Source organism: Cyanistes caeruleus, chromosome 6 (genome assembly GCF_971803275.1).
Source record: "Cyanistes caeruleus chromosome 6, bCyaCae1.hap1.1, whole genome shotgun sequence".
NCBI lineage: Eukaryota > Metazoa > Chordata > Aves > Passeriformes > Paridae > Cyanistes > Cyanistes caeruleus.
Window position 1 is genome coordinate 35,392,357 of NC_141706.1, and position 25,193 is coordinate 35,417,549.

The window sequence follows — 25,193 nt, forward strand, 5'->3', positions numbered from 1 at the left end:
TTGAGCCAAAGATTGTGTGGGACAGATGAGATAGGGCCAGTGATTCAGTGTCAGAAGAGAGTACTAGGTACATGCCTACTGAAACAACCTCTTCCCAAGTGGGTCCAAGTGGGAGTAGGCCCCACTGTGTCAGCCCCAACACCTGAACAATTCTGCCTGTGGTGAGGCTCCTACCTCATCCCCAAAGATGTCAAGCTCTCCTACAGCACTGCTTTCACTCAATATAGAGGGTCAGAGGCTGCTGTTGCTATGGAGGCTGTCTCCCAGCCAGTTGAGAGTGCAGAAACCACATCTACTACTGCCCTGTGAAGAGGATGGGGTAGGGATGTTCAGGGTAGTTTTGGACAAGAACAGTGATGGTGAGCTTGCTGTTGGCCAGAACACAAGAAAAAAAAACCAAAACATCTTCCTTTATGTTAATTAGTGGCTCTCACTTTTCAGCCGGGGAAGACCCAGGGAAGCTGTTAGGGCTGCTTTTGCTTTCCAGAGAGAAGAGCACCACTGCTTTCTGCCTGTGTCCTGGAGGGCAATATACAGCAGCACATCTTTGCCTAGACAGTTATTTAAACAGCTCACGTCTGAAGGAACGAGCCCGGCCCCAAATTCCCGATTCGGTGTTTCTCCCTCTTGCACCCGGTCTGTTTGACCCTCCATTTCACAGCTTAGTGCCAAGGGCCTCCACTGTGGCTCGGGTGGAGGAGCCGGGCGCTGCAGCGGGAGTGCGAGGAGCTGCCCCGGGAGCCGGGGATCCCTGCGGTGGGCCGGCACCGCTCCCGCTGCCGCTCCTTACGCGGCTGCACGGCTCCCAGTTCTCCTGCGGGGGCCGAGCCGGCCCGGGGAGCCAGTCTGACCCTCGTGGCTGTGGAAACCTTCAAGCTCCTGGCCAGGCGCCGTGGGGCCAGGCACAGCCCAGGGTAGGAAAACCCGGTGTGGGGAATGGGTGGCACGGCCCAGCAGGACTCTCTGCTTTTGTCCCTGCACCAAGCATCAGCCACCGCTGGGGTTGGGGAGACACAGTGATCAGAGGGGAGTCCAGCCCAGCAGGGCTGCCGTGATCCGGCTTGTGTGCATCACTCATCCCGGGGACCCGGTCAGGGCCACTGACTGCTGGGCTGGACAGCAGCCACACTAAGGCCTGCTTAAAGCTGTTGTGTAAAAAGCCCACAGTCTGATTCCCAGGCATCCCACATGGAAGTGCATCTGTCCTTCCTGGGACACGAGCACAGCTACAGGGGAGGCCTCTGCTTGATGCCTGCCCTGCAAAAAATATTAAATAAATTTATAATATTTTTTAAACAGTCAGGAAAGAAACATGTACTGATTTGCTGGGTTTAATTTGTTGGTCCAACAAAAGTCACAAGAGACTGATGTTTTGACATGTGGACTACAGGTTTAATGTGAGGTCTGCTCCACCACTCTATATTATTTATTACTCCTCAGCCACTTCATCTCCCTCTCTGCTATTAAAGAAATAGCTTAGGCTTTCTCACAGGAAAAAAATAAAAATTAAAAAGCACAATATATAAATGGAGAGCAGGATGCCCTGGGAAGGACCCCTAGGGATGGGAGAAGACCAGTTTATGGAACAAACTCTAAATTGTAAGGATGACCTCTGGTCCTGACTGCTGGGCTACAGCCAGAGAGAGCACAGGTGGAACATGCACACAGGCCTGAATGAGGTGGAGGCTGGGCTGCCCTGAGAGCCTCCTTGCCTTGGTCTGAAAGTGCCACTGTCTGCATTTCTCACACCCCTCTTTTCTTGCTGTGTATCAAAGCTAACTTTATGAGAGGCTTGCAGGGAAGGCACAAGCATGTAGTCATGGCTCAGAGAGTCAAAGCACTACAGGGGAGAGTGGGGCTTGCACAGCTGGTTTGGAGTCTTCTCTTAGAGAAGAGATTAAAGGAAGCTGGGGAAGCAGCTTACCTACTTTGCCTGCTGAGTGGCTGTCCCTGCTGTATGCTGTTGGTGCTGCCCAGCGGCATCGTCCCCGCTTGTCTTACAGCACTGGACATACTGCTCCACAAGTGTCACCTTCCTCAAAGTGGAGCCACTGCAAATGTATAGGTATGAGGTTCTCTGCAGATTTCCAGATAAGAAGCTTTCTGATACAAGAGATAACTTTGCACTGCTCAGTTGGATTTCCACTAGCTGTGCAGAGTTGCTCCCGCTGTACAGAGAAGAAACAGCCATGAGCTAGTTAAGAGCCAATAATAATGAACACAAGATGATTTTCTGTACAAAGGCATGCATAACCCATAACTGCTTCTATGCAGCAGTTTTTGCTTGCAGAGCACAGAAGCTTAACCTGTTCTGCAGAGACAGGCAGGCTGCCAACCACCCAGGGGCTCACTGAGCCCTCCAGAGAAGTGGGGTGAAGGGATTTCTTCAAGCAAAGCCCACAGTCGTGAATGGCTAGATTTAGGCTCCAGGAAGTCTATTTTGGGAAAGCAAGCTAATGGAGCAGTAACTTTAGGCTCAGTGTGTGAGTCCTGTTCCAATTCTGAGAAAAGTTTGAATCTGGATCCCAGCCTCACTGGCTCAGTATCATGTTCCCCACTCACTGCTGGACCACTGTGTGCTGAGAACAAGCTGACATGCCTGGAAGGCTGTTGGTAGGTTTTCCAGCTGTACCAACTACTTTTCTAAAGGGAGCGAGTTCCGCCTCCACACCATGCTGCACTAAGCTGTGCCACCTCTGCTGCTGGTGGAGGCAGGTGGCTTGGCATTGTACAAAAGAAACTGGGAATCTCAGGTGTTTCTCCCAGATCTCCCAGGGCAGCCTTAGGAGCACTAGATGATAATACAGGAGCCTTGATTAGCATTCTGAAGACCACAGGTAACAGCAGGTAAGAATCAACCAACTCCCTCTGCACTTAGTTTCAGTTTAGAGCATTTTAGAGCATTTATGTCCTGTTGGTGCACTATGATGAGGGTGGGCCTCTCTAGAGTCACATGGATCTGCATTTTCCTAGCCCTTTATGAACTATCTGTCATTGTGGCTCCACACCCAAGCATGGATTATGAATATAGTTTGCAGTTTAATGACAAGGTGACACATCTCACTATTGAAATAAACAATTGATGCTACAAGCATGAAGAGATGAAGGGGCCATGAGAGGTGCACTTAAAAGCCAAAACCAGGACAGAAGCATCTCCTGTCAGCATTTGGAGTGATGATGAGTTTTGCTGGTAGCTGTGACACAGAGAATTTCCACTTCCTTTATGAGGCAGCTGGAAGTGGATTTTCAGCAATTGTTGTCCATGTAAGTGTATATAAATATATTTTTTCCCAAAGTCCCTTTCACCTTACTCACCTCTCTCAGCTGAATCAATATCCTGCAGCAGTTGTGCTGCAATGTGCTTTACACATGGGTGTCTGATGAGACTGTCTAGGTCAGGTTTCATATGTCTGATTTAACACTTTTATTTCCCTACAGTTGTAAATACTTTTCTTCAATCATTAGTCTCTTTACAATCATGTTGCTTCATGGTACTGTCTTACTCTCTGAAGCTGGTGATATTACACGGTATGAAACCAAGTTGGAGGGGATCACAAAAGGTGACACAGGGTTCACCTTCCAAGCTCATGGTGGGGTTGATTGTCCCTAAAGTTTGGCCTTTCTTATAACTGTCCTAGTTTTTCTTTAAAATCTCCAGCAGTGAGAATTCAGCACCTTCCTTTGGTGACCTCCTCAAGTTCTTTGCTATCCTGACCACTTGCAGATTCGCCAATGAAAATGATGTAATGTGTTACTCTTTGCAGTAAACTTTGATGTATTTGAGGGCTGGTACTGTGTCTCACTTAAATTTTTTCCTTTGCTAGACTAAACAAAGCCTGCTTCTTCCAGTCTCCTCTCAAAGGTCGGGTTTTCTAGACCTCTGAGTCTTCTTGTTACTTCTCCTTTGGACTCTCTCCAAAGAGATGTGTATCTGTCTTAAAAACTGGCACCCAGATCTAGACACGGGACTCCATCCACAGCCTTAAAAATGCTGAGGGGGACAGAAGGTTTGCTTCTTGTGTTCTACAAATGACTCCGCTTTGTGCATGTACTTCTGGACATGGATTTCCTGGGGAAAGGCCTGTGAGAGCTCTGGCATTACCCATCTGCATAGCATTCATGCTTTGCCATGCTACTGCAATTGCACAGCATTCCCTGGCTGCTGACAGTACAGTCTGCTCCAGATCTGTTGATGTGTGCTCTTCTGTGTTTGCTCTGCCTATATAACTCACATAGCCTCAACTCTCAAACCATGCACTTCTCCACAAAGAATGAAAGACTGCAGGACATGCCTTGCCTGCTTGTATCACATTTTGCATTGTATCAAATTTCTACCATCCATCACCCTCCATGGTTTCCCCTACAGGATTATTCCAGGCCTGCATCATTCATGGAGCAAAAATTATGAGCAAGTGAACTTTACACACAGTCAGGTCTTACACCAGCTCTCTGTAACCTGTCAGGGATGAGGGGGCTATGTGACCACTGCACTGAACTCTCTGGCGATGCATTTCTGCAGCAGTATCCTGCAGATCTTCACCCAGGAATGCTTCTTTTGTGCAAAACTGTCCCATGGATGGATGGGTGGATCTTGGTGTCTGCAGACAGCTACAGGCCACTGCAGCAGCATGCAAAATATTGAGCAAGCATCCTCAAAGCACTTTGCTCTCAAGAGATCTGAGTGCAGGTGTGGGTTTGTTCAGGCAGGGATTGCTGGCCCACTATTGAAACAACTGTGACCTACAGCTGCATGCCCAACCCATACTGACTGTATCTGTAAGGGATCCAGAGTGTCCCAGAGCAGTGATGGATGGCACAGCAATGACTACTGCTGCTCTGGTCAGTGTTAGACTCGCAGGTAAGTGGCAGAGCCATGTGGGAAAGAAGCCAGTGCAGTGTGTTGTAGCTGAAGTATGACGAGTCAGCTGCCTTGCACAGAAGAAATGAAATTTTTGTTGGCTTTCTCTCTGGAAAGTGATTCCATGCCATGGCCAGAAAGGGGTTCTGCTTGAAAACAGCCTGAGGATACCACTGTACAAGTGATATCCTTGAAGATGGGGGCGGGCTGTTTTTTTTTTCAAGCACTGTGCTACAAAATAGCAGACTTGTAATTATGGAGAACATCAAAGTGAATGGATTTTAAGTGAAGTTTTTTAAGCTGGAGCTAAATAATGATAGGTCTGAGAGCTCAGGACTCTCGCATAAAAAAGGGTTTTCTGTGAAGGCAAGGGTGGAGGCCAGAAAGAAACTAATCCCTGTGCTTGCTATTCTCCTATCCTGTTGCAGCTGTTCCCTCTCCAGAAAAATTTCACATTTACCTCCAAATGTAATGCTTGTCACACTTGTTCCATGGTCAGTTTAGGTGCCTGGAAAGTGAAAGAAACAATAAATTCTGCCTCTTGCCTCTGTAAGCCACAGGCACATCATCAGGCAAGCTCTGCACAATCAGAGAGTGAGAACAAGAGACTCAAACCTGAGTCTCCCTCTTGGTGGCAGCAAGAATGAGCTATCCTCTATTTCATTTGCAATTTCCAGAGGTAAGGAGGTTCTCCTGCCTTCTTGCTACCATGTGGAAGGCACTGGTTGGCTTTGCCTTTCAGACCTCTGCTCATGGAGATGTGTAGCTTCTACAGCAGCAGCTGCACCATGGCTTCCCCTGTGCCTCAGGGCAGCATCTTCCTCTGCTTCCACCAGGAGAGTTGGCACTGAGCATGGCCTGGATCAAGCCCTTGGTCTGTATGTGAATACACCACTTGTCAGGGATTTATGTACTTATGGTGTCCAGTTTGAAGCGTGCTCTCTTCTACTTTAATCCATTCTATGTCTCTTGTAGGAGCATGGAAAATGCTATTGTCTTTCTCTTCTCTGGTTCCCGAGTCTCTTTATTGTTTGGGCCAGATAGAGGTACTATGTCAGCACTGTGAAATGGAATGTCCCTTAAAGACTGACACAGAAAACCAAAAAGACTGAGAAAAAAAAAGCCTACAAAGACCTGCCCCTCAGTAGAGGACAACTTGCAGGCAAAACATGAGAAGTACTAACCTTGGGTAACTGAAGGTCTCTATGCCCATATCATAGAATAAGGATGGTAACCCCAATGAGGTGGTCATTTCACTGTACCATGTGTTTCGTGGGCATCTAACATGACTCTCTCAGTGCCGCTGGATGATTTTACTCCCTATGTCCCTCTGCAGAACCAGCTCAGCAGCTGCCCAAGTTGCTTTGGTTGCCTGATGCTCCTGTGAACTTCTGAGCAGCAAACACCTTTCCCTCCAGAGATGAAGTGAGGGAACAAAGGGGCCATTATATGGGCAATGTTGGCCAAGTACTCCTTGAAGGATGGAAGTAGATAGGGGTATGTGATAACAGTAATATAGGACTAGAAGCGTAATTCCCGATTCTATTGTTGTTTAAGTGACACCATGAAAGCAAAGGGAAGAACAATCTAGGGGATACTCTGCTAGAAAAGTAAAATTAGGTTTTTTACAGGGAAAAAAAATTATTTTCACAAAATGACACACATCAAACAATATTAGCAAATATATATGAAGACTGCTCTATAAGTCACTGCTTCTGTACTTACATATTTAAATAATCTTTCTTCATCTTGAGTGATGCATGGTAGAGTGAATACAAGTCTCTGAATGGTGCAGAACCATTATTCTGATAATCATATTTGTGGTTTTGATATCTGCAAGTGTACATAAAGGATCATCATATAACACATGAATACAGAGGACAGTACAGAGTACCATTATACCATGCATCTGTCCATTATAGTCTGCACAGTTATTTATGCCAAGAAGTAAGGAACAAAATCAAATTTCACCTCCAATGCTTGTTAAGAAGCAGGAAAAAAAAAATCCCCTTTTTTGCAAGTGGAGCTCCTTGGTGTAATTTAGGGCTAAATCCAGCTTGATGTAGAACATTTCTTGTGTAAAACCTTGTGGTTTGCAGCATCTTTCCAGTCTATTCTCAGCTACCCGCTCTCCCACAAACTCTGCTTCTTCTGTATTGGACAAATTTGGACACAAGCTCACTCTGCCCTGCATGCTGATGTTTCAAAGCTGTGTTTCCTTGAGCTTCCTCTAGATTCTGTGAGAAATGCCATAGTGCTTAGCGAGACTAGGAAGGGGAACAAACAGAGCTGCTGTCCTTTTCCCCCCCCTACTTGTTTAACTGACTGAAGCCCATGTCAAGCATTTGTGTTTTGGTACACTCCTTAATGCGTTGTGTTTCCCCTCTAGGAAGCTACTAGATGAGCCAAACACACTTTAGTTTAGCGTTTTCCTGTCAAACTGGGTATTTGTGGGCAGACAGCAGCAGCATACCTGGCGCAGCCTCCCAGGCTGCATCTACTGACTCCGGGTGTGAGGGGCTCTGGCTGCCAGTGTTGACAATCCCAACCCTGACCAGCGGCTACCGCTCAGGAACAGGATAACACAGCCCTTTATCTTGGATCTAGGTATGGGCACACCTGCACAACCCCACAATCTGTGTTTTGAGTCGGGCAGCGGGACTGAGGGGCTGTGACTGAGCACCCTCACGTCGGGGCCGGCGGGACGGGCACCAGCTGTGCCACACGAGATTGTCCTCACAGTGACAGGGTTTGATGCGCCTGAAGCTGTGTCAGGGAAGGTGTAGGTTGGATGTCAGGAAAAGGTTCTTCACCCAGAGGGTGGCTGGGCACAGGAACAGGCTCCCCAGGGAAGTGCTCACAGCAGTAAATGTGACAGAGTCCCAACAGCGTTTGGGCAATGCTCTCAGGCACAGGGTGTTGCTCTTGGGGTGTGCTGTGCAGGGCCAGGAGCTGGACTCGATGATCCTTTCGAGTCTCTTACAACTCAAGAGTATTCTGTGATTCTGTGACAAAATCGCTCGTGAGGACGCGCCCCATCCAGCCGCGGAGCCCTTGAATGACAAATGCCCCCAGAGCGGCGCGGGGCTTGCCCACATCAATGGAATAGAATGGAATAGAATGGCATGGCATGGCCCGGCACGGCCCGGCACGGGCCCTGCGCACCCGCCCGCGGCCTCCGCCCCGCGCCGGGGAGGTGTCGGGCGGGACCGCGAGTAGGTCAAGCCGCCTATCACGGCACACGGACTCTGTGACGGACGCGCCTGAAGACCAATGAGAGAAGGGCTCTCGCCCGGGGGCAGGGGCTCGGCAGCGCGGATCGCGGCCAATGAGGGGCGCGGAGGCGGGCGGTGGGCGGGGCGTCCCGCCCCCACGGCGCTGCGCGCGGCCGAGGCAGAGAGGTGGGAGCGGGCGCCGCCGCCGCGCGCTCGGGCTGAGCGGCCGCGGGGCCGGGACGGGCACAGCGGGCAGCGGCACCGGCGGGACGGGACGGGACGGGAAGCAGCGGCCACAACCATGGATCACTACGACCCGCAGCAGACCAATGACTACATGCAGCCGGAGGAGGACTGGGACAGGGACCTGCTCCTCGACCCAGCCTGGGAGAAGCAGCAGAGGAAGGTGGGCGCACCCCCGTCCTCTCCCCTGGCATACATCCCGTGGGGCTGCCGGGACCCGGCCCCGCCGCCCCCTCCACCGCTGCGGCGGGGCCGGTGCTCGCCCGGCCGGGGGCTGGCGCTGCGCGGCGCGGCGTGGCGGGGCGAGGCGGCGGGGACGCGGGGGCGGGCGGGGCGGGCAGGTGATGGCGGGGCTGGGAGGGAGCGAGGGAGGTGCCGCGGCGGGTCCCCCCGCAGCAACAGATGTCGGCCGGGTCACCGGGTCCCTGCCCGCAGGTGCGGCCGGGCGGAGCGAGGACGCCGGCGGGCGGTGGCGGGGCCCCTCCGCATCCCCCCCCCGCACCCCCGCCGCCGCCCGTGCTCCGGCCCCGGCGGCGGGACAGTAACTGGCTTCTGGTTTGAATGGTGTGGTTTAGGGCAGGGCTTGCGCGGAGCTCATGTCCAAAAATGGTAACATTCGGCCCTTTTTTAAACCGAAAGGGTGGCGGTGGGGAGGGGAGCTCAGGAGGAGCTTCAGCCTCGCCGCTCGCTACTTATATTTTTTTTTCCCTCCTCCTTTAAACCAAAAGCATCCTGTATTAGATCACTCAGGAATCCTAATCCCCGAAACATTTCCGTTTTAGTCACTCCATCAGACAACAGTAAAGCAGAATTTGGAACACCACTCACGCTGGCATGGCAGGGGCACTTCGGGGTGCAGCAGGCTCCCACCGACTTCGCAGCCAGTCACTCATTCTCTTAGGGCTCGTGTTTTGGATCGTGCCTTGCTCTCCCCTTCCTGTGAGCGGGCAGAAGAATCCCAGACCTTACATGAGAGGGAGGATGATACTGCTTTTTTATGCACAAATGATATATTAACATATGTAATGTAGCCTGAGGTGTGGGGCTTTCTGTAGAAAGCTGGGAGCAGTTGGGAAGGGAGAGCACAACAGAGAGAAGATGATTATTCCTCTTTAACCCTTCTCCTCTTCCCCTCCTCCACTTCCAGATCAAAGGTTTTCAGGTTTTCCTGCTCAGAGCTGTCTGAAATGGTGCCACTGAGAAGTTTTTCCCCTGGAGTCTGATGAGTTAATTGAAGGTGATAGCTATAGAGCTGCTGTCGGTGATTTCCTTGTTCAGGGACTTGAGTGCTGAGTAGACAGCATGAGAACTAAAGTATACAAACAAGGGCATTTACTGGAGGAAGAGTTGATAGCGTGTGAGGTTATATTTCAGCAAAGGAAAAGCGAGGAATGCAGTCTTGGTCTGGGCTGTGAGTGCTGGATGGCTTATCGGAAGTCAGAGCTCTATTCCTTTGAGGAGGGAAGTTTCTTCCTTTTCAAAAGATCTGCCTGGCTGCAATCTCTATTTCCAGTCCTATGCCTGTATCTGGCCAAAACATCTAGAAACAGCTCTTGGGGCCCAGAGCGAGATCACCAGCCTTGCTGACAGGCTGTGAAGGGAAATGATTATCATGCTGTGGGATTTTTTTGCCTTTTATGGTGCAGAGGTAAACTATTTTATATGTAGGGGGACACTGATTTGGTTGTCAGAAGCAGGAGTGGAACCTTTGGACTCCACAGAAGTCTTAAGCCAAAGGTTGTTGTACATGCTGTAAATGTCATGCTCTTTTGTACTTGTAAAGGAAGTATTGCCTCCTTCCAGGAGATTTTAAGTCCTCTTGGTCCTATCACAAGAGGGTGACAGAGAGCTGTTCTGTTAACATGGGTTACTTGTCCAGAGGGAAGAAGCCAAGAGGGAGTTTTAAGGGACGAAAGCCAACTTCTTGTGCTGGTCAACACCTACCAGTTGAATTTGATGTGGTGAGAGTTACTGTCCAGCTTGCTGGACTGGAGGACTCTATGTAGTTAAATGTGTCACTGGTGGTGGGATCACTTTTTTGTTTCTCTTTGTGCTGATGGACAGCTGAAGCTGTTCCCTTCTGCAGTGGGTGCAAGCTCAAAGTTTTATGGTGATCCACCCCTCTGGTGTCTATAGTTAGGAGGATCAGGTCTGGGAGTGATGGCTCTTTCCAGTTGCAGCCCGTGTCCCTCCCCTCCAAGGGATTGGGGATTGGACCCCAGCCTGGGCAGGCTGTGCGTATATTGAGAGACAGTCTTTCTCTTCTGCTGGGGGTCTGAATGTGACCAAAAGCCCTGCTGGGGTCTTGGGGCTTGCTTCCTTCAGATGTAAGGAGGTAACAATATCTATCAGTCTAAAACCTGCAAAGTGTGGTGAGGTAAAACTGTCAGTCCTTCTTACCTGTGAAATGAAATCACTGCAGTAATTAAAGTTAAATGTTCAGTACAGTACATGTTAGTTAATAGCTTACTGAGATGAACAGGAGAGATTCATACCAACCAAATATTCCTGTAGATTCTTTTCAGGCTCAGTCTTTTCTTGCTGACTCACATGTTTAGGTTTGTCTTCATCTAAGTCTGATTTAAGTGGTACTGAATTATTGTCATCATTATTATTTATAACACTGAGGCCAGCTGGTGAGGCAGACTTGAAACTTCGCATCTTGGGCCCTCTCTGGGAGCAAGGATAGCTGTCTAAAGTGGTGGCACGGCCAGAAATGCAGCGAGCAAATGTCTATGTAAGAAGTGTCTGTGTCTTGCCAGCTGTTTCCACCCCAGCCCCTCATGTCCTGGCTCAGTAAGGCTCTGTAGGCTGTGGATAGCTGTGCCACATTGCTGTCCTGCCAGGCTTTGTGCAGCTGGGACTAATTGAGACTTGGGAAGCAAGCAATCTAGTAATGTTACTCAAATATGAATTAAGTCCAGCTCCCCTTCTCCTGGCTGCGTGGGCTCAGCAGAACTCACAGCAGACACCAGAAGCGGGAAGATCTACTGACTTTTAGTAATGTCTTCTACAGGAGCATTATAAAGACAAGTTTGCTGAGTTTCTGGGAGCTGGTTTGCAGGTTTCCTACCTGTGTTGAGGCAGATGTTACATCTTTGCTGTCTGGAATGGTGCTTTGAAATGGGTAAATAAGCAAATTGCAGAATTAATTTCTTATTTGGAGGGTGAAAGTTGGCCTTTTGTATATGATACAGAGGAGAAGCACTGGTTTCACACCTCTTCCTGCCTGCCCCTTCCTGTGGAGCTGCTGTTTTACAGCGTAGGGATAAAATGACAGTTCCTGGGAGGAAAGCAGCTTTCCATGTGAAGCCAATTTTTCATGTCTATCAGTAAAGTGTCTCTCTAAGAGGTTTAAAAGAGCTCGTCACAGCATTGCTATTCTTAAGTAGCAAAAAAAACCTGTGCAGAACAAATTCAGCTACTTTTCACCTGATAGAAGCCTCTGCACAATGTTTTGTGCAGGAGCAGGGGGTCTATTCTGGGGATTAAAATACTTTCTCCTTTGAACTGCATCTTAGTAGTTTGAACTGTTGAACTCATCTCAGCAGTTTCTTCTAACAACCTTTTTTGTCCCCTCTGCCTTCTCTTCTTTCCTGTCTGGAGTCAAGCTTCAAAGTAGTACTAGCCAAGGCATAACAAGATTGATCCTGCAGTTTCCCAGATTTGCAGAGCAAAACTTGCTGAAAGCCATTGCAATGGACTCACCTAGCTGTCAAGATAGACAAGCTTGCCTAGTAAAAAGTACATATGTGGGTGTTTAGTGGCCAAGAGATTGTCACTTGTGCCCACAAGGACATTTCTACCTCCTGATGACAAATTACCAGCTGCAGCATTCAGACTATTCCTTGTGGGCTGGTGAAGCAGCTGGGTTGGGTGTGAGGGACTAGGTGAGCCAGTTGGTGTTCAGCATGCCTGGCTTATCTTCAAAGATGAGGTGGAGGGTGATGGTGAGAAGGACAATCTCTGGCCCCTGTCTCCTTAGCGTCAGGAATAACACTGGGGTGAAATTTGGTTTATTTGGGGGGTGCTGGTAGGGATCAGCCTTCAGATCTTGCATACAGCAGGCTCTCATATGGGCCATTCTCGTTTAATGAGCTCGTTGCTCAAGGTACAGCTCATTCAGGTTTATTTTAAAATCTGGCCTGAAGCAACTCTCAGCTGTAGAGCTGGCAGGGAAACTTTAAATGCCAAATTGTTTTTTGACCTGACAACTGCTTTCTTAGGAGTAGGAGGCAGTGTTCATTTGCACTGTGTAGAATATAGCCATATGCAACTTTAATGCTCTAAGGAGTGATAATATTGTTTGTCTTTATTTAAAAAAATAAAAAAATGTAAAAAACGTGAAAAAAAATCAGATTGATTAAATTAATGTATCTTGTGCTTTATCCACTGCTGCTCTTCCTTGCCATGTTGGCATCTCTGACAATGTGGCAGTAAATGATATCTCTGGCTTAGAGAACTGGACTGGTCAGATTTATGGTGCTGCAGAAGCAGTGATAGCACAGACTTCAGTAGCACCTTTTCTGCAAGGAAGTGCTTACTAAGTACAGTTGTTCATGAACTTACGGAAATTTTCCTGTTAGAAACCCAAATCTCCTTAAACCTCTCTCAGTACTCTGTGCCATGTACTGCATGTGAAGATACACATAAATACAAGGGTAAGAAGAAAAGCCACAGGTCTCATGGCCCTACTGTGTCTGCATCCTGCAGGCCTTACTGCTCTTACGATTTGAATTTTGCTGTTCTAATCACTTCTCTGAGGTGGGGTTGTTAATGACAGAAAGCACCCATTAAATAGGGCCATCATGGAAACACCCCACCTCCAAGCCTGCTGGTAAGCATGTTCTGGTCAGATGGTATGAGTGTGACTATTATCTCTGACAAAATGCAAAAGCCACAATCAGATTCCTTTGCACTTGGATTGAGTGTTCTCTTGTTCAGATAAGGTTTATTTTGAGAAAGGTATCTAGACTTCCAGAAAGTTACTGTTGTGGTAGCTGCTGTGGACCCACAAAAAGGTCAGATACCATTCCTAAACAGAAGTTTGCTAACATTTCTTTCAGTGCCATCATAGATTCAGCCATTAGGTAAATAAATGTGCATTGTTGATGAATGCACTGCACTGGGTTGCTTTGCTCCTTCTGTGACACTGCACAGTACTCTTCACAGTGTGGGTGTGCTGCAAGAAGGTGGCCCTGATGCATCTGAGTATCCTATATGCTTTATTTCACACTGACCAGTATTGATACAGCAGCAGAATGGTGATATTTGTAAGGGTGCTTGCTCAGCTGCTCTTTTTTGGGCAGGCAATATAGGTCACCAGATATCTCCTATCTTCCAGATCAACCTTTTGTTGTTTAACACAGGTAACTTGTTGCCAGATACTTGCTTTTCAAAACATTAAACTCAAAAGTTGCTGTAGGGAACTCTGGAAGTATCTGGCTTTGTAGATCAGTTATTTGTCCTTGAGTGTGGGAGCTGCCTCATACTGAGCAGGTTTCATCAGGATGTGCGTGTTTGGTTTTTTTAACAAGAACATTATTATTCACTGTAGCGTCATGGTGGATGATGAATGAGGCATGTGTGTTTTGCTGTGACTTACCCTCCTATTCAGAATCCTGTGTAAGGGGCAAGTCTAAGGAGAAAGCAGGCATAGGTTAAAAAGGAGACTGCAGATTCTTTCAGGGGGAGTCTGTAACAGATCCCAAGGATCAGTTTATGAGACCATGGTACTTACCAATCTGTACTGAACTTATCCTTCCAGTCGTCTAGGGAAGCTTGAAACACCTCAAAGGCATCCAGCTACCAGCCCAGTGATGTAAAGTATGTCTGTCTGGGGAATTTCTTGCTGACTGCTTCAGGCAACCAGTTTAAATTCTTGTGCATGTGATTTAGTAGTGACATTTTTTCAGTGCATTGAGTGCAAAGGCTAGAGAGGATAACATTGTTTTCTGTCCTGACCGCTTGCAGTACTCAAAGCTTGGGGCATGATGTGGCATGCTACTTAGGGCATCCTTAAGTAGAAGGTGCTTGGAAACCAGTTTTATTGTGTATCAGGAGAGAACTTGTCCCCTCCTGTCCCCTTGGAAGCACATGCTTTTGTGTGAGATGGTGCTGTCTGTGTATAATTCAAGTATAACTGGGTGGTAACTCAGAATGTGGGACAGTAAATGTGTTCAGTAAAAGTGTTCATGAACACTGGAATCACACTTTTAGAAACCGTGTATGTTACAGTGGCAACCCAGTGAACGGTCCCCTTTCTTCCTAGCCCTGAGGTGCCAGCTGCTCCTGCTGCAGGCACTTTGCTCTTGTCATGGGTGCTCTGTGAGAGGTGCAGCTCTCATGCACTGTCAGGTGGAGGAGGAGCAGGGTTCAGGTGGCCTCCCCAGCCAGAACAGCTTTTATGCCTTTCTCTGCCAACTCACTGGAGTCCACTAAAAACATCGACCTGGACTTCTTAAGGTTGGCACAAACAGCAGTGACAGAAATGGTGAAAACTTGCACGGCTGTGCTGGGGAAGGACTGAGAGTATTTTCTGTCTGGCTGTGGATTATCACTGTTGTGCCTGACACTTAGGCTGTTCTCTGGGGTGCCCTTATGCTATTGGAGAATGGCTGTGCTCTTTCTGACAATGAGGTGTAGAAAGCAGTCAGTGTAGAAAAGAGGCAGGAGAAGTGTCTAGGGAAACATTGGGAAGCTGCAGAAATACGATGTAAAATGGACTGGTCTCACTTTAATGTGTTGTGTCGGCCCCAGGGGCTTGCTGGGATGTGCTGCTGTGATTTTTAGAGGTGTTTCGTACAGTCTAAGAAATGGTGTTGGCGGAGGACAGAAAACAATGCAACAGTTTGCTCTTCTTCTGTATGAGAATATAAAACTGATTTCTTGCCATGTGAGACTGTTGGAATCATGATGGTTATCATGAGGAATGTGCTTAAGCATGACTTCTACAAATCTTCTATAGCAGTGTAAAACTCTGTTACCCATCAAGGCGATATATGAACTGTGTCTGCAGGGGGAAAAAGCAGGTGCAATATGCTTGACAGCAGCCAGGGTGGGAAAAACAACCTCAGCAAGAAAGGCAGTCACCTTTTCTTCACAGAGGCATACAGTTTGCTCTTACTCTGAGGTTTTGGGGCTGAAGCATTGTTACTCAGGAGATTGAATCTGTGGGCATGAGTTGGTGAAGAGTGGTGAGATAGACTTGTCAGCAGCAGTGGTACTGCCTGTCTGGTATGATGTGCCAGAAAAGCCTTCTACTGAAGTCTATAGAACCACCCACCACTTCTTTTTGACCTCGGCACATGAGACTGACATACGGGTTCCCAATAGTCACTCAGATCCCCGAGACAGAACTGGGGACTTCTTGGGACAATCTTAAAAAATGCTTAGGTGGACAAAGGCATTAATATGATTAATTAAAATTAATTAATAATATGATTAATTAAATAACTTCTAGTTCCCTTCCTGCCATTGCCTTCCCTGCTCTCATTCCCCTACTGTATGAGAGCAGAACTTGGTCATAGGATGTGGTGTGGCCTGGTGCCAGTTTAACCTCTTGGCTCCCTATTAGGCGCTAAAGGAGAACCATTTTTTCCCCATGCTGGTTTCCTGTCATTGTGTCTTTGCCGTTCAGCTGGCAGTGAGTGTATCTTACTGGTAAGGGCTGGGTCAGGCCTTTAAGAGCCAACTCTCTTATGTACTGCAGCTTGTTGTCTTCATGCTTTTACCTGCCATTGCCCTCTCTTTGCTTCCAAATCCGTGGCTGCTTTGAAGCAGTACAATATGAATGAGACTCTGCAGAGATGTTCTCAACTCCTAGTGTTCTGAAACAGCTCCCATTGGCAGGGCTGGGGTATGCATGCATAAACAGAGGGGATTTTGGTCTTTCATCCAGATGAGCCTTTGATTTGTTATTCTAACTATGTAGACTGGAAATGTGTTCAACTCTGTGGTGTGAGAAATGACAGCAAACCTGTCATTTTTCTATTGTATCAGAGCTACGGTGGGAAGTGTTGGCAAGTGAAAAGGCTGTGTCTTGGCTACAGTCACTACTGTGAACACCACTAACACGTGTCTCTGTATCACCTGTCCGTCAGTCAGATTGGAGTGGTTTCAAGCAGGTCTCTGAATATCAGCAATCCAGGGCTACTGGGAGCACCAGTATGGATAGTTCATAGACAGGTAAGGCTGCAGGGCAGGCTTCTTAGGCAGCAACTTTTTCCACAACCTCCTAGATTGCTTATGTGGTCAGTGGGAAGGAAGGAATGACTTGGTGGATCAGCTGATTGCTTCTTTGTCAGTCTGCTTGATTTGGCAGTGACTGTGCATTGCTGCAGGGTAGGGCCTGCCCTTCAGGATAGCACAGGTGGGCTCTGCTCATGTGTCCTATGCATGGCCCTCATTTTTCAGAGGGACCCTTGTGAAATCTGGTATGTGTCTCACAGCATAGTGTGAATGGGCAACTGGTTTGCTCTGTTCCTTCCATGAACACAGTGGGTGGCTGGAGAAATTTCACACAGAATACTGATGTTTCCTTTTATAATGCTGAGGATGACTCTCATGTCCTACAGAAGTGCTGAACCAAGGCCAGTTGGCAGTAGAGGAGGGACTTCTGCTTTCCATGTCCTTTGGATCAGGCAGCCAGGGCACTTGCTACTTCTCACTGCAGCATATTACGATGCTAAGCATTTGAACTTCACTGCTGCTGTAAATGGAAGTTGGGCTGTTAAATCTTCCCTGCAAGAGCTAGCCCATAAAGGCCTCTGAGAGATGTGAGAGAACCATGTATGGTCTCTGCATCCCAGCTGAGTGCTCTTCATCATGGAAAATGATGTGTACGTCCTAGAGCCCTGTTTCCTGGCCAGATTCCTTGGCTCTACAGCAGCCAAGTTTCTCTTGCTACTCAAGTACTTACTTACCTGTAATCCCCCTCACACACTTTATTTAAATCTACCCTTCAGTAGTAACATGATTACACAAGTACCTACATGGTAAGTTAGTTCTGTTACTTAAATGTATTATCCCCAAGAAAACCGTAAAAAGTGACTCCATGGTTGGAAAAAAAGCAAGCTAATTTCTAAACTGCTAAACAGTGCCAAAAAAAGGAGGCTCTTTAAAGCTGTTTAGACCATATCTATGCCAGGCTTTATTGCAATGGAGTATACTTAATTTCCTAAGGAAAACTTTGACTGCAGCCAAAATTGATTCCAAAATTTTAAGCGTATTTATGCTTCTGGGTAAGTTTCCCATGTGTGTTAGCTGGTTTGGGAGATGTGGACATCTCCCTCATATGAAGTAGGGGGAGAGCAGTAGCCCAGGTGCAAGCATTTGGTAGTAAGAGGAGCGTGGGGGTATGCTGGTTCAAGCCTCTGCCTGCCCCTGTAGCCCTGCTTGCAGTATTGCCGTCCAAGGGGAGCATCTCCAAAGGAAGCGTTGGTCTTGGCCCCACCTGGTTCTGCACACAAAGGGAGAGACCCTGTGCTTCGTCAGTGCTTGCTCATCAGGCACCCCCTGGGAGTGGCACTTGCAGGCGGCTGTGCTATGCAGACAAGGCTGGCTGGGTGCAACGCTGTAGTACAGTCATGAGCACCAGTGTTTCAGTCTGTTTCAAAATGGTTGGCATGTGCAAACTTGCTGTTTCCCAAGGGTTTTGTTGGGCTGCTGGGGAACTCTGGCCAAAGATGAGACTATTTCCAGCTGTGGTGAGCCAAGTGTGAACTCACTCTGGGCAAGATGCCCAGATCCACTGGTTTTCTCTTGCCAGAAATCCTCGCCCTCCAGCCAGCGATACCAAGCTCAGTTTCTGCCAGTCCTCAGCTGAAGACCTCTGAAGGGAAAAGAGGACAAGGAGGCCAAGCAGAGCAAGATACTGCTGAGGTGGGGGCAAGGGGAACAACTGAAGAGCTTGTGTAAGGAGGTACAATGTTGGTGTGTTACCACCAAGGGCTGGCAAGAAGTACAGAGACTTGCTTTTCCTAAGGCAGGTAGAGATGTAAAGTGGCCGGTTGTGGTGCAGAGGATTGGCTTTTCTTGGTTAGGAAGAGCTACTGACCCAAAGGACCATGGCATACTGCTGGCTACCATCAGGGTAGTCATCTGTGAATGAGGATTGATGCCTTTATTGTAGTTTCAACACACTGGAGATTTTTTTCTGTAAAGTAGGATATTGCTTTCCTCTTTTGTAGAAGGTGCCCTTCAAGGTGGGGAGGCTGTGTATCTGTAAATCTTGCCATACTCATATCTGGGAGTCTTCTTGCCTTCCTCAGAAAAGGCATGGCCACAAAAAACTTTATCTTCCAGAGCTGGCAGTCCTTCTTGTTGCAGTCTCCATTGGGATAGGACTTCCTGCAGAGATCCGTTGGTCCACTTGCTTTTTCTGCAGACTGGTCTGTAATCTCCCTGCCCATTTCCTGTATGGTTTTCTGGTCCTGCAATGCTGGCAACAAGTGCTAGTGAAATTTCTGTTCTTTTTGGTGAGTGCCTTTGGCTTTTGGTAGTGTGAGTGGTTGCATTTAGCTGTTTGGTTCAAGCTATCGGGTCTCTCCTAAGACTTTCTGGAAAGCCTGTATTCATAACTTGCATGCTGAAACAAAGCATCTGAGGCTTGATACCATGTCAGTAATTTAGCATGCACACACCTGCCTGCATCATGTCTTTTGGGTCCAGTCATGGAGAGCTGCTGGAGGACATGGGATCAGCGCATTAGCAGAAGATCTTCTGTTCCTGCAAACACACCTCCTCCAACACTGATAATTTCCATGTGCCAACATACCATTTAGTGAGACTTTACACAGCTCCTTGCTGTTGCAGTGTGTTGCAAATAGTCTGACCCAGCCAGTTACTAACAGCCTCCTACAGGGTGGACTGCTGAAATCTGTTTCTATCCTAAACGCAAAGGAATATTTCCCTCCCCTTCCTATAATGGCTTGTTTCTTTAAAGCTGTTAACTGGCCATAATCCAATCATTACTACTGTAATTAGTGAACTGCTTACAGTAATTAAAGCACTTGAAGCAGAATATCCTCTGATTGCAGAGCTTGGAACAACTTCTGCCTGCAGTTTTCTGAGAGCTAGTTACTGCTGATGGCCCAGAGGTGGGTGCAGGGTACACAGGACAAGCCTGGCACAGCTGCCACACTGCCTCTTGTGCCAAGCCCCAGCGGGCACCATGTGGCCTTCCCACAGCCTCGGAGCCCCATGGATGTGAGCTGGTGTGCTAGCTTAGGGTGGTGATCTGCTGTCAAAAAGGAGCCTTCTTCTTGCAAGCTGCAGCAGAAGATGGTGGCGTTGGTGGCATTGAAGGTGTGATGTTGTAGTACTTCAACGTTTGTTTGGTTTGTACAAATTTTAAATCATTGTCGCAGCGGGCTCCATGTTTCCCTGCTGTCAGGGTACGCTGCTGTCCCAATGGGCAGTGCCTACGCTCTCCCTCCACCTGCCAAAGCACTAACTTCACAGGCAAGGCCAAGGTGCTTCAGCTTTTGGCCCTGCAGATTCATTCCTGCAGGGTTTCCAGGCAGATGTATTCCTCGCTGTATTCTTCAGCCACTTCTTCTCTTGGGAGTAATGAGACAGCTTTCCTGAGGGCTTCACCGGCTCTTCCCTTTATTCCCTGACAGGAGGGGAGTGTCAGCATGTCTCTGGCCTTTGTTCCTCATGTTTACCTCCTGAGATGAAGCCTCTTGTAACTTGAGCTCTTCCTTCTTGGGAAGGAGGAGGGCCATGGTGAGGATCAAGTGTGGGCAGCTTTTGAAATGGAGGGCCCTGCTGGATGAGGAGGAGTGAGGGTGGGTGACTACATGCAAGTACAGCAAGCAAAGGCTGTGCAGTGGTAAAATACCTCATTGCCCAGCTGGCAGGCGTGCTGTACTCAGAGCTGAGGCAGCTATTCATTGGAAATGTTTGGCCTGTGGTGGGGTCAGAAAAATTGAAAGTCTTTCTTGGCCTAAGGAGGAGGATTTAAAAAAAAAAAAACAACAGCAAAACCCAAACCAAACAAACGCAACTACTTACCTCCACCCTCAAACCCCCCTCTCCCCCCAAAATAACACGAAACGCATCCACCCAAAACCCATTCCCCTTGCAGCTCCTGAGCAATTGTTGTACAGTCTCCAAGCTTTATTCCTGTGTGGTGCTGGGCAGTAGAGGCAGGTCTGCACCATGGCCACTGGCATGTGAAATGGAGATAAAGAACTTCCAATGAGAATTTCTTCCGTGTGCTCTGGATTTAGCTTAGGAGGGAAGAGGTGTTCTTATCCCTTTGGACCTTGTTCCCTTGTTCATGTTGTCACCCTTCATCACTGCTGTCTATATACTTAACTTGTCCTAGAGCTGTGTAAAAGGTTGAAAATGTACCTGTTGCCATACAGGTCAGAGTGGTGAGTAAGGTGGGGAGGAAGTCCTAGAGTGCCAGTGGCCAGAGATTTGTGTGGTGGGCACTGTGATGTGCCAAGATCTCTGCCTGCTGGCCTGAGCAGAGTCTGCCTATTTCTTTGCACTCTGCCTGTGCAGCTGCCTGCATATTCCTGCGCTCTCTTGCTGGGCTTCTATCCTGCAGGGTAACTGGGGAAAGGGACCTTGTTTCTGCTGTTTATAAGCCTGCTTGCACCTCAGAACTCTGATGTGTGAGCAAGGTTACCAGATGATGCAAGATGACAAGCACTGAAAATAAGTGATTTTAAATTGACCTTAATTTTTGTTGCTTTTCTATGTTACCTTAAAACCACTTGTGCTGATTTCAGTACATCCTGTTTGTGATAGTTGCAGGTAATGCACTTGATTCAAAGAAATTATTTTCGGTTCCATGTTCTTCTACACTACCACCATGTGTTTGACTTCGTGTTGGTTTTAGGTGCTGGCACAGCCACTAACCTAAACACCCTGGTTAGGTGTTCCCAAGTGTCTCTTCAGGACCGAGTCTAGTGGTGGGCTACCTCAGAGGGGTTCTTCTGTATTTCAGTGATGTTTAGCTTTAGATGTTTGCTTTCATTATGTCGCTACAAATTTGCTGTTATATATCCCTTTCTTAACACTCTTTCAACTCTTCCAGGATAGTACAGCAATATTTGGTAGTGTGTTTCTGATGTGGGTGTAACCAGAGAATAAAATCACAGCACACTATTTTTTGTTAAATTTTGCTTTGAGTTTAAAACAGTCTTATAGTACTCCTTGATATCTTTTTCTACTTATATATCCCTATCCCAAATTCTACCTCCTCCTCTTCTTCCTTTCTTTTCTTGCCTCACCTTCGTTAACAGGCGCTGGGAAGGGAAATGTGTTCCCATCTTATTCTGCCATTGTGTTCAGTGATCTCATGTGCTTTGGATTGAAGATTGCTGTTCTGCTTAGGTGAGTTGCTGGCTTTCATGGTTTGATACATTAACAAAATGATGTGCTGCTGGAGAGAGCTTTTGAAACTTTTTGTTAGTAAGATTTTAATAATTACCTTTATCTCTTTCATTTAGAGACTATTTTGGTGGTGTCACTGTCCTTTCAGAGGTTATTTGGAAACCCCCCCACTGGGAGTGGGCTCCAGCAGCCCCTGAGCAAGCATTGCTCTGCTTCTGATTGGGGCAGCAGATGGGAGGCTTGAGGCAGAGGAGTGCTTGTACTGGGCACAGTCAGGCTGTGGAATTGAAGGCGTGTATTCAGGGTGCACAGCCCACCCAAAGGAGCAGCTCTCTAGGCAAAGAGCACAGTTCCTCAGCAGTGCTGTACACAGCACACAAGTGCACAGTAAGAGGTGTCCTTTGGGTAAGCATGCCTCTGGGAATGAGTACTGTCCTCATGCTGTCATGGACAGTGAGGCATCTGCAAAGCTCACTCAGGTTTCTGTTCCCCTCTGTCCTTCCTGTGTGGTGGATTGGTGGGTCACGTTCTTGTGAACTCTTAACACGGTTTTTTAAGGGTACTTAATTGTCATGAAGCTGCAGTGCCCAGAACAACTACCACCCTTCTGATCTTAACAGAGAATAAAAGTATTAACTAGACATGCTTATTTCTATGAAGCTAACTGGGATCTAATTTACCCCCCATTTGCTGCTTGCTTTGCTTTCCCAAGAAGATATTAGTGGGCAAGATATTTCACATATGTATATTCAGGATAATGCACTCCAGAGCTCTTAATGTAGTTTATATAGTGCTTATCTGCTTTTTGGCTTGTAAACTTTGCTACTTCTGCAGGCTTACAAAAGGGGTGAATAAATGTAGGGTGTAATTGCTGTCTGTAAAGAGAATTCTAGAGAATTTGCCAGAGTGTGACATAAAGTATATTCAAATTTACAGTCCCTGATGATTCCAAATACCCGCCAAAATCTTGTTTCGCACCTAATTTATTTAACTTTGGCATATTCGAGTGCTGAATGTTCTCCCTTCATCCACTGACTTGGGACAAGACTCGCTCCAGATGCTGTTTCAGTCTTTAGTCCAGTCTGACTGTGCTTGTCTGACACTTTTTCTCAGTTGGACGCACTCACGATCAGTACCTGAATGTGCTATGGAAAAGTGAGTTTTCAGCCAGGTCAGAGTTGATCGCTGCTGAGCCTAAGGTAGAGGGAAGGAGGTAGCAGGGTGAGTGAAGTGAAGGGTAAGGTCAGAGTGGGACTGCCCACTTTTAAGTGGTGACTTGTCAATGAAGTGGTCAGTGTTAGTCATGAAATCAGTCCCTTTGGAGCTGCAGCAAATGGAGTGGGGACCTGGCTCCTGGCAGCTGAAGGAGCTGGAGGTTTGTACTTTATTCCAGGCTTCTGGAGTACCTTTTGCTATGTTGGAAAGCAAAGCAATTCTTTCCCACTTTATTTAAACCTTGCCCAAATTCCTTGAATTTTTGCAGCTTGGTCCAGGTAATAGTTCTAGTTTGCATGTGAAAAGAATGAAGTGTCAGCCAGCTCTCCATAGGTAGGAATGCAGCTTAAAACCTGCCCGCCTCTAGCAATGCAAGATGTCTGAGATTGAGGAGGGGTTTTGAGGTAGGGAATGGAAATCTGCCCGACACAAGTAAGTCATGTTGGAAGCAGTGAGACTGTGCTTGCTGCTTGACAGAGTAAGTGGGCTGAACTAGCCATAGCTGCCTGAGAAACAGCTGTTTGTTCCCTCCTTTGCAAGGCACAGCCTCTACATTGCTCCCACATTTACTACTTGTGGGCATGAACCGTGAGCCAGAGGAAAAATCTTCATTGGTGTTAAAATTAATTTACCAAAACAATAAGAGGAAGAAGAGTTAAACCTAGACAGCTCTCCACAGTGAAGGAGCATCAAGAGAATATTTTTTCTTAGACTCTCTCCAGCTCTTTCCCAGTCTTGACTTGATGGCTCAAAGAACTGCGAAGCAGCTGCTGAGCTGGGAGAGAAGCTGCTGCTGTTGCCTGTGCAGGAACATTAACTGCCTCGTGTTAGGCCCTGCACAGATTGCCAGAGCTCAGTACAACTCTCATGAACCCAGTTGCTGAAGCTTTGAGGCAACAAAGCTTCTCAGCAAGTGCAGTCTTCAGCCCTCCAAGTCTGAAAGCTCAAAACCTGAAGATTCTGCCATGCTGCTTTACAGAATACCAGACTTCTTCCATGAACAGGTACCAGTAGTCTGATTTAAAGAGGGGTCAGGCTGCTGTAGGGAGCTTGGGGAACAGGGTTCTGCTATTGTTGTGCTATGGGTTGGCCCCTCATGCCTGGGAGCTGGTGCTTCCCTTTTGGGTTAACACCACAGGGCTGGTTGCTGCTGCAGTGGGAATTCCCTGTCAGCCGGGAGATGCTTTGCTGTAGTGGCTCCACCGATGGGTGCCTGACTCTTTATCCCCTATATAATGCATAGTGCTCTGATCTGATCTGCTTTTACTGCCCTGTCACTGTTCATAGGGACATCTATTGTTCTGCTAACTGTTACTTCAAATGTAGTTCAAAGTCAGTAGCATGAACATGTCAGGGCTCTGTTCTGAGTTTTTCTTGGTAGACCTCAGCCTACAGCAGTCCCAAATACAGACAACCACACAAAAAGCTGGGGACAGGCTCTAAACTATTAGGGTTGGGTTCTTAAGCATCAGGAAATCAGGGGGAAAAAGTGCTAGAGTAGCCTGCTAAGCAGTGCAAGTGGCGTAGCAGTTTTGGCAGCTGAGAAGGGAAGAAATAAATTCTAATTCACTTAACAATACCTTACCTGTATGCAGAAATGAGCTGACTGCTCATGGCATGGGAGGCTTTCTAATGTGGAAATGACTAACTTCCTCTGGCAGTACCAGTATGCTGCATAGGATGTAGGAGGTAGCATGTGAGGAGGTCCTGGGCCACTAATAAGTGTAGCTAGGCTTATTTATGTAGCAAGTTAAATTTAATCTGTGAAAATTCTTTCTGAGTTGGATTGTCTGATTTCTGCAGGAAGAAAATATTTCCCTTACAAGCACAATGCTGTGTGGCCATCTGACTGCATAAGAGAAAGTAAGAGTCTTGCAAAGGTTAGGTCCTGTGTTCCTTGATAATAGTATATGTGATCCCATGGAAGGGAGGAGAATCCCATGGGAGCAGAGGACTGAAATTCTTTACTTACTGTCTTCTAGCCTGCTGGTTCAGGTCACTTTGTTTTCCCAGTGTGTGGTGGGTGCTGGTGTAGGGTTGTGTGGCCATAACTGTGTGAGTGTAGTTGGAGCAGGGGCGCAGCAAGCGGTGCCCTGTGCCGGATGCTTGTGCAGCAGCCGTGGTGTCCCTGGGTGATGGCTGGTACCTACTGTAGTGTGTAACAATTGCCTGATTGCTTGCTGAGGAAAGGGTTGGAACAACTATACCCTTGCCCTTCAAGCCCACCCACTGCTTATTCAGCATTTTGGAAGTGGGATTATTTCTTCATGCGCCACAGACAGGATCAGCTTGAGCCTCTCACTGTAGCA

At 47.6% G+C, this 25,193-nt stretch overlaps 1 protein-coding gene and 1 long non-coding RNA gene across 10 annotated transcripts in view; one reads left to right on the forward strand and one right to left on the reverse strand.

Moving 5' to 3' along the window:
- Positions 1-8,045, reverse strand: part of LOC147652596 (uncharacterized) — a 46,483-nt gene extending 38,438 nt beyond the window's left edge. For 2 of the 3 annotated variants that reach the window (XR_015288762.1, XR_015288761.1), the window contains exons 1-3: positions 6,830-8,035; positions 6,584-6,691; positions 1,929-2,168 (exon numbers count right to left, since the gene is read on the reverse strand). This is a non-coding gene — a long non-coding RNA (uncharacterized LOC147652596). Of the gene's footprint in view, positions 1-1,924; positions 2,169-6,583; positions 6,692-6,829 lie in introns of all 3 variants that reach the window. The other variant, XR_015288763.1, reaches the window with a different exon arrangement.
- A 170-nt stretch (positions 8,046-8,215) lies between these two features.
- ACTN1 (actinin alpha 1) overlaps positions 8,216-25,193 on the forward strand; it is an 85,960-nt gene continuing 68,982 nt past the window's right edge. For 3 of the 7 annotated variants that reach the window (XM_086895860.1, XM_086895853.1, XM_086895855.1), the window contains exon 1: positions 8,231-8,479. In XM_086895860.1, coding sequence (XP_086751986.1) covers positions 8,375-8,479 — 105 coding nt within the window. In that variant the 5' untranslated portion in view covers positions 8,231-8,374. Of the gene's footprint in view, positions 8,480-21,578; positions 21,670-25,193 lie in introns of those variants that run through there. The other 4 variants (XM_086895854.1, XM_086895856.1, XM_086895859.1 and 1 more) reach the window with 4 other exon arrangements.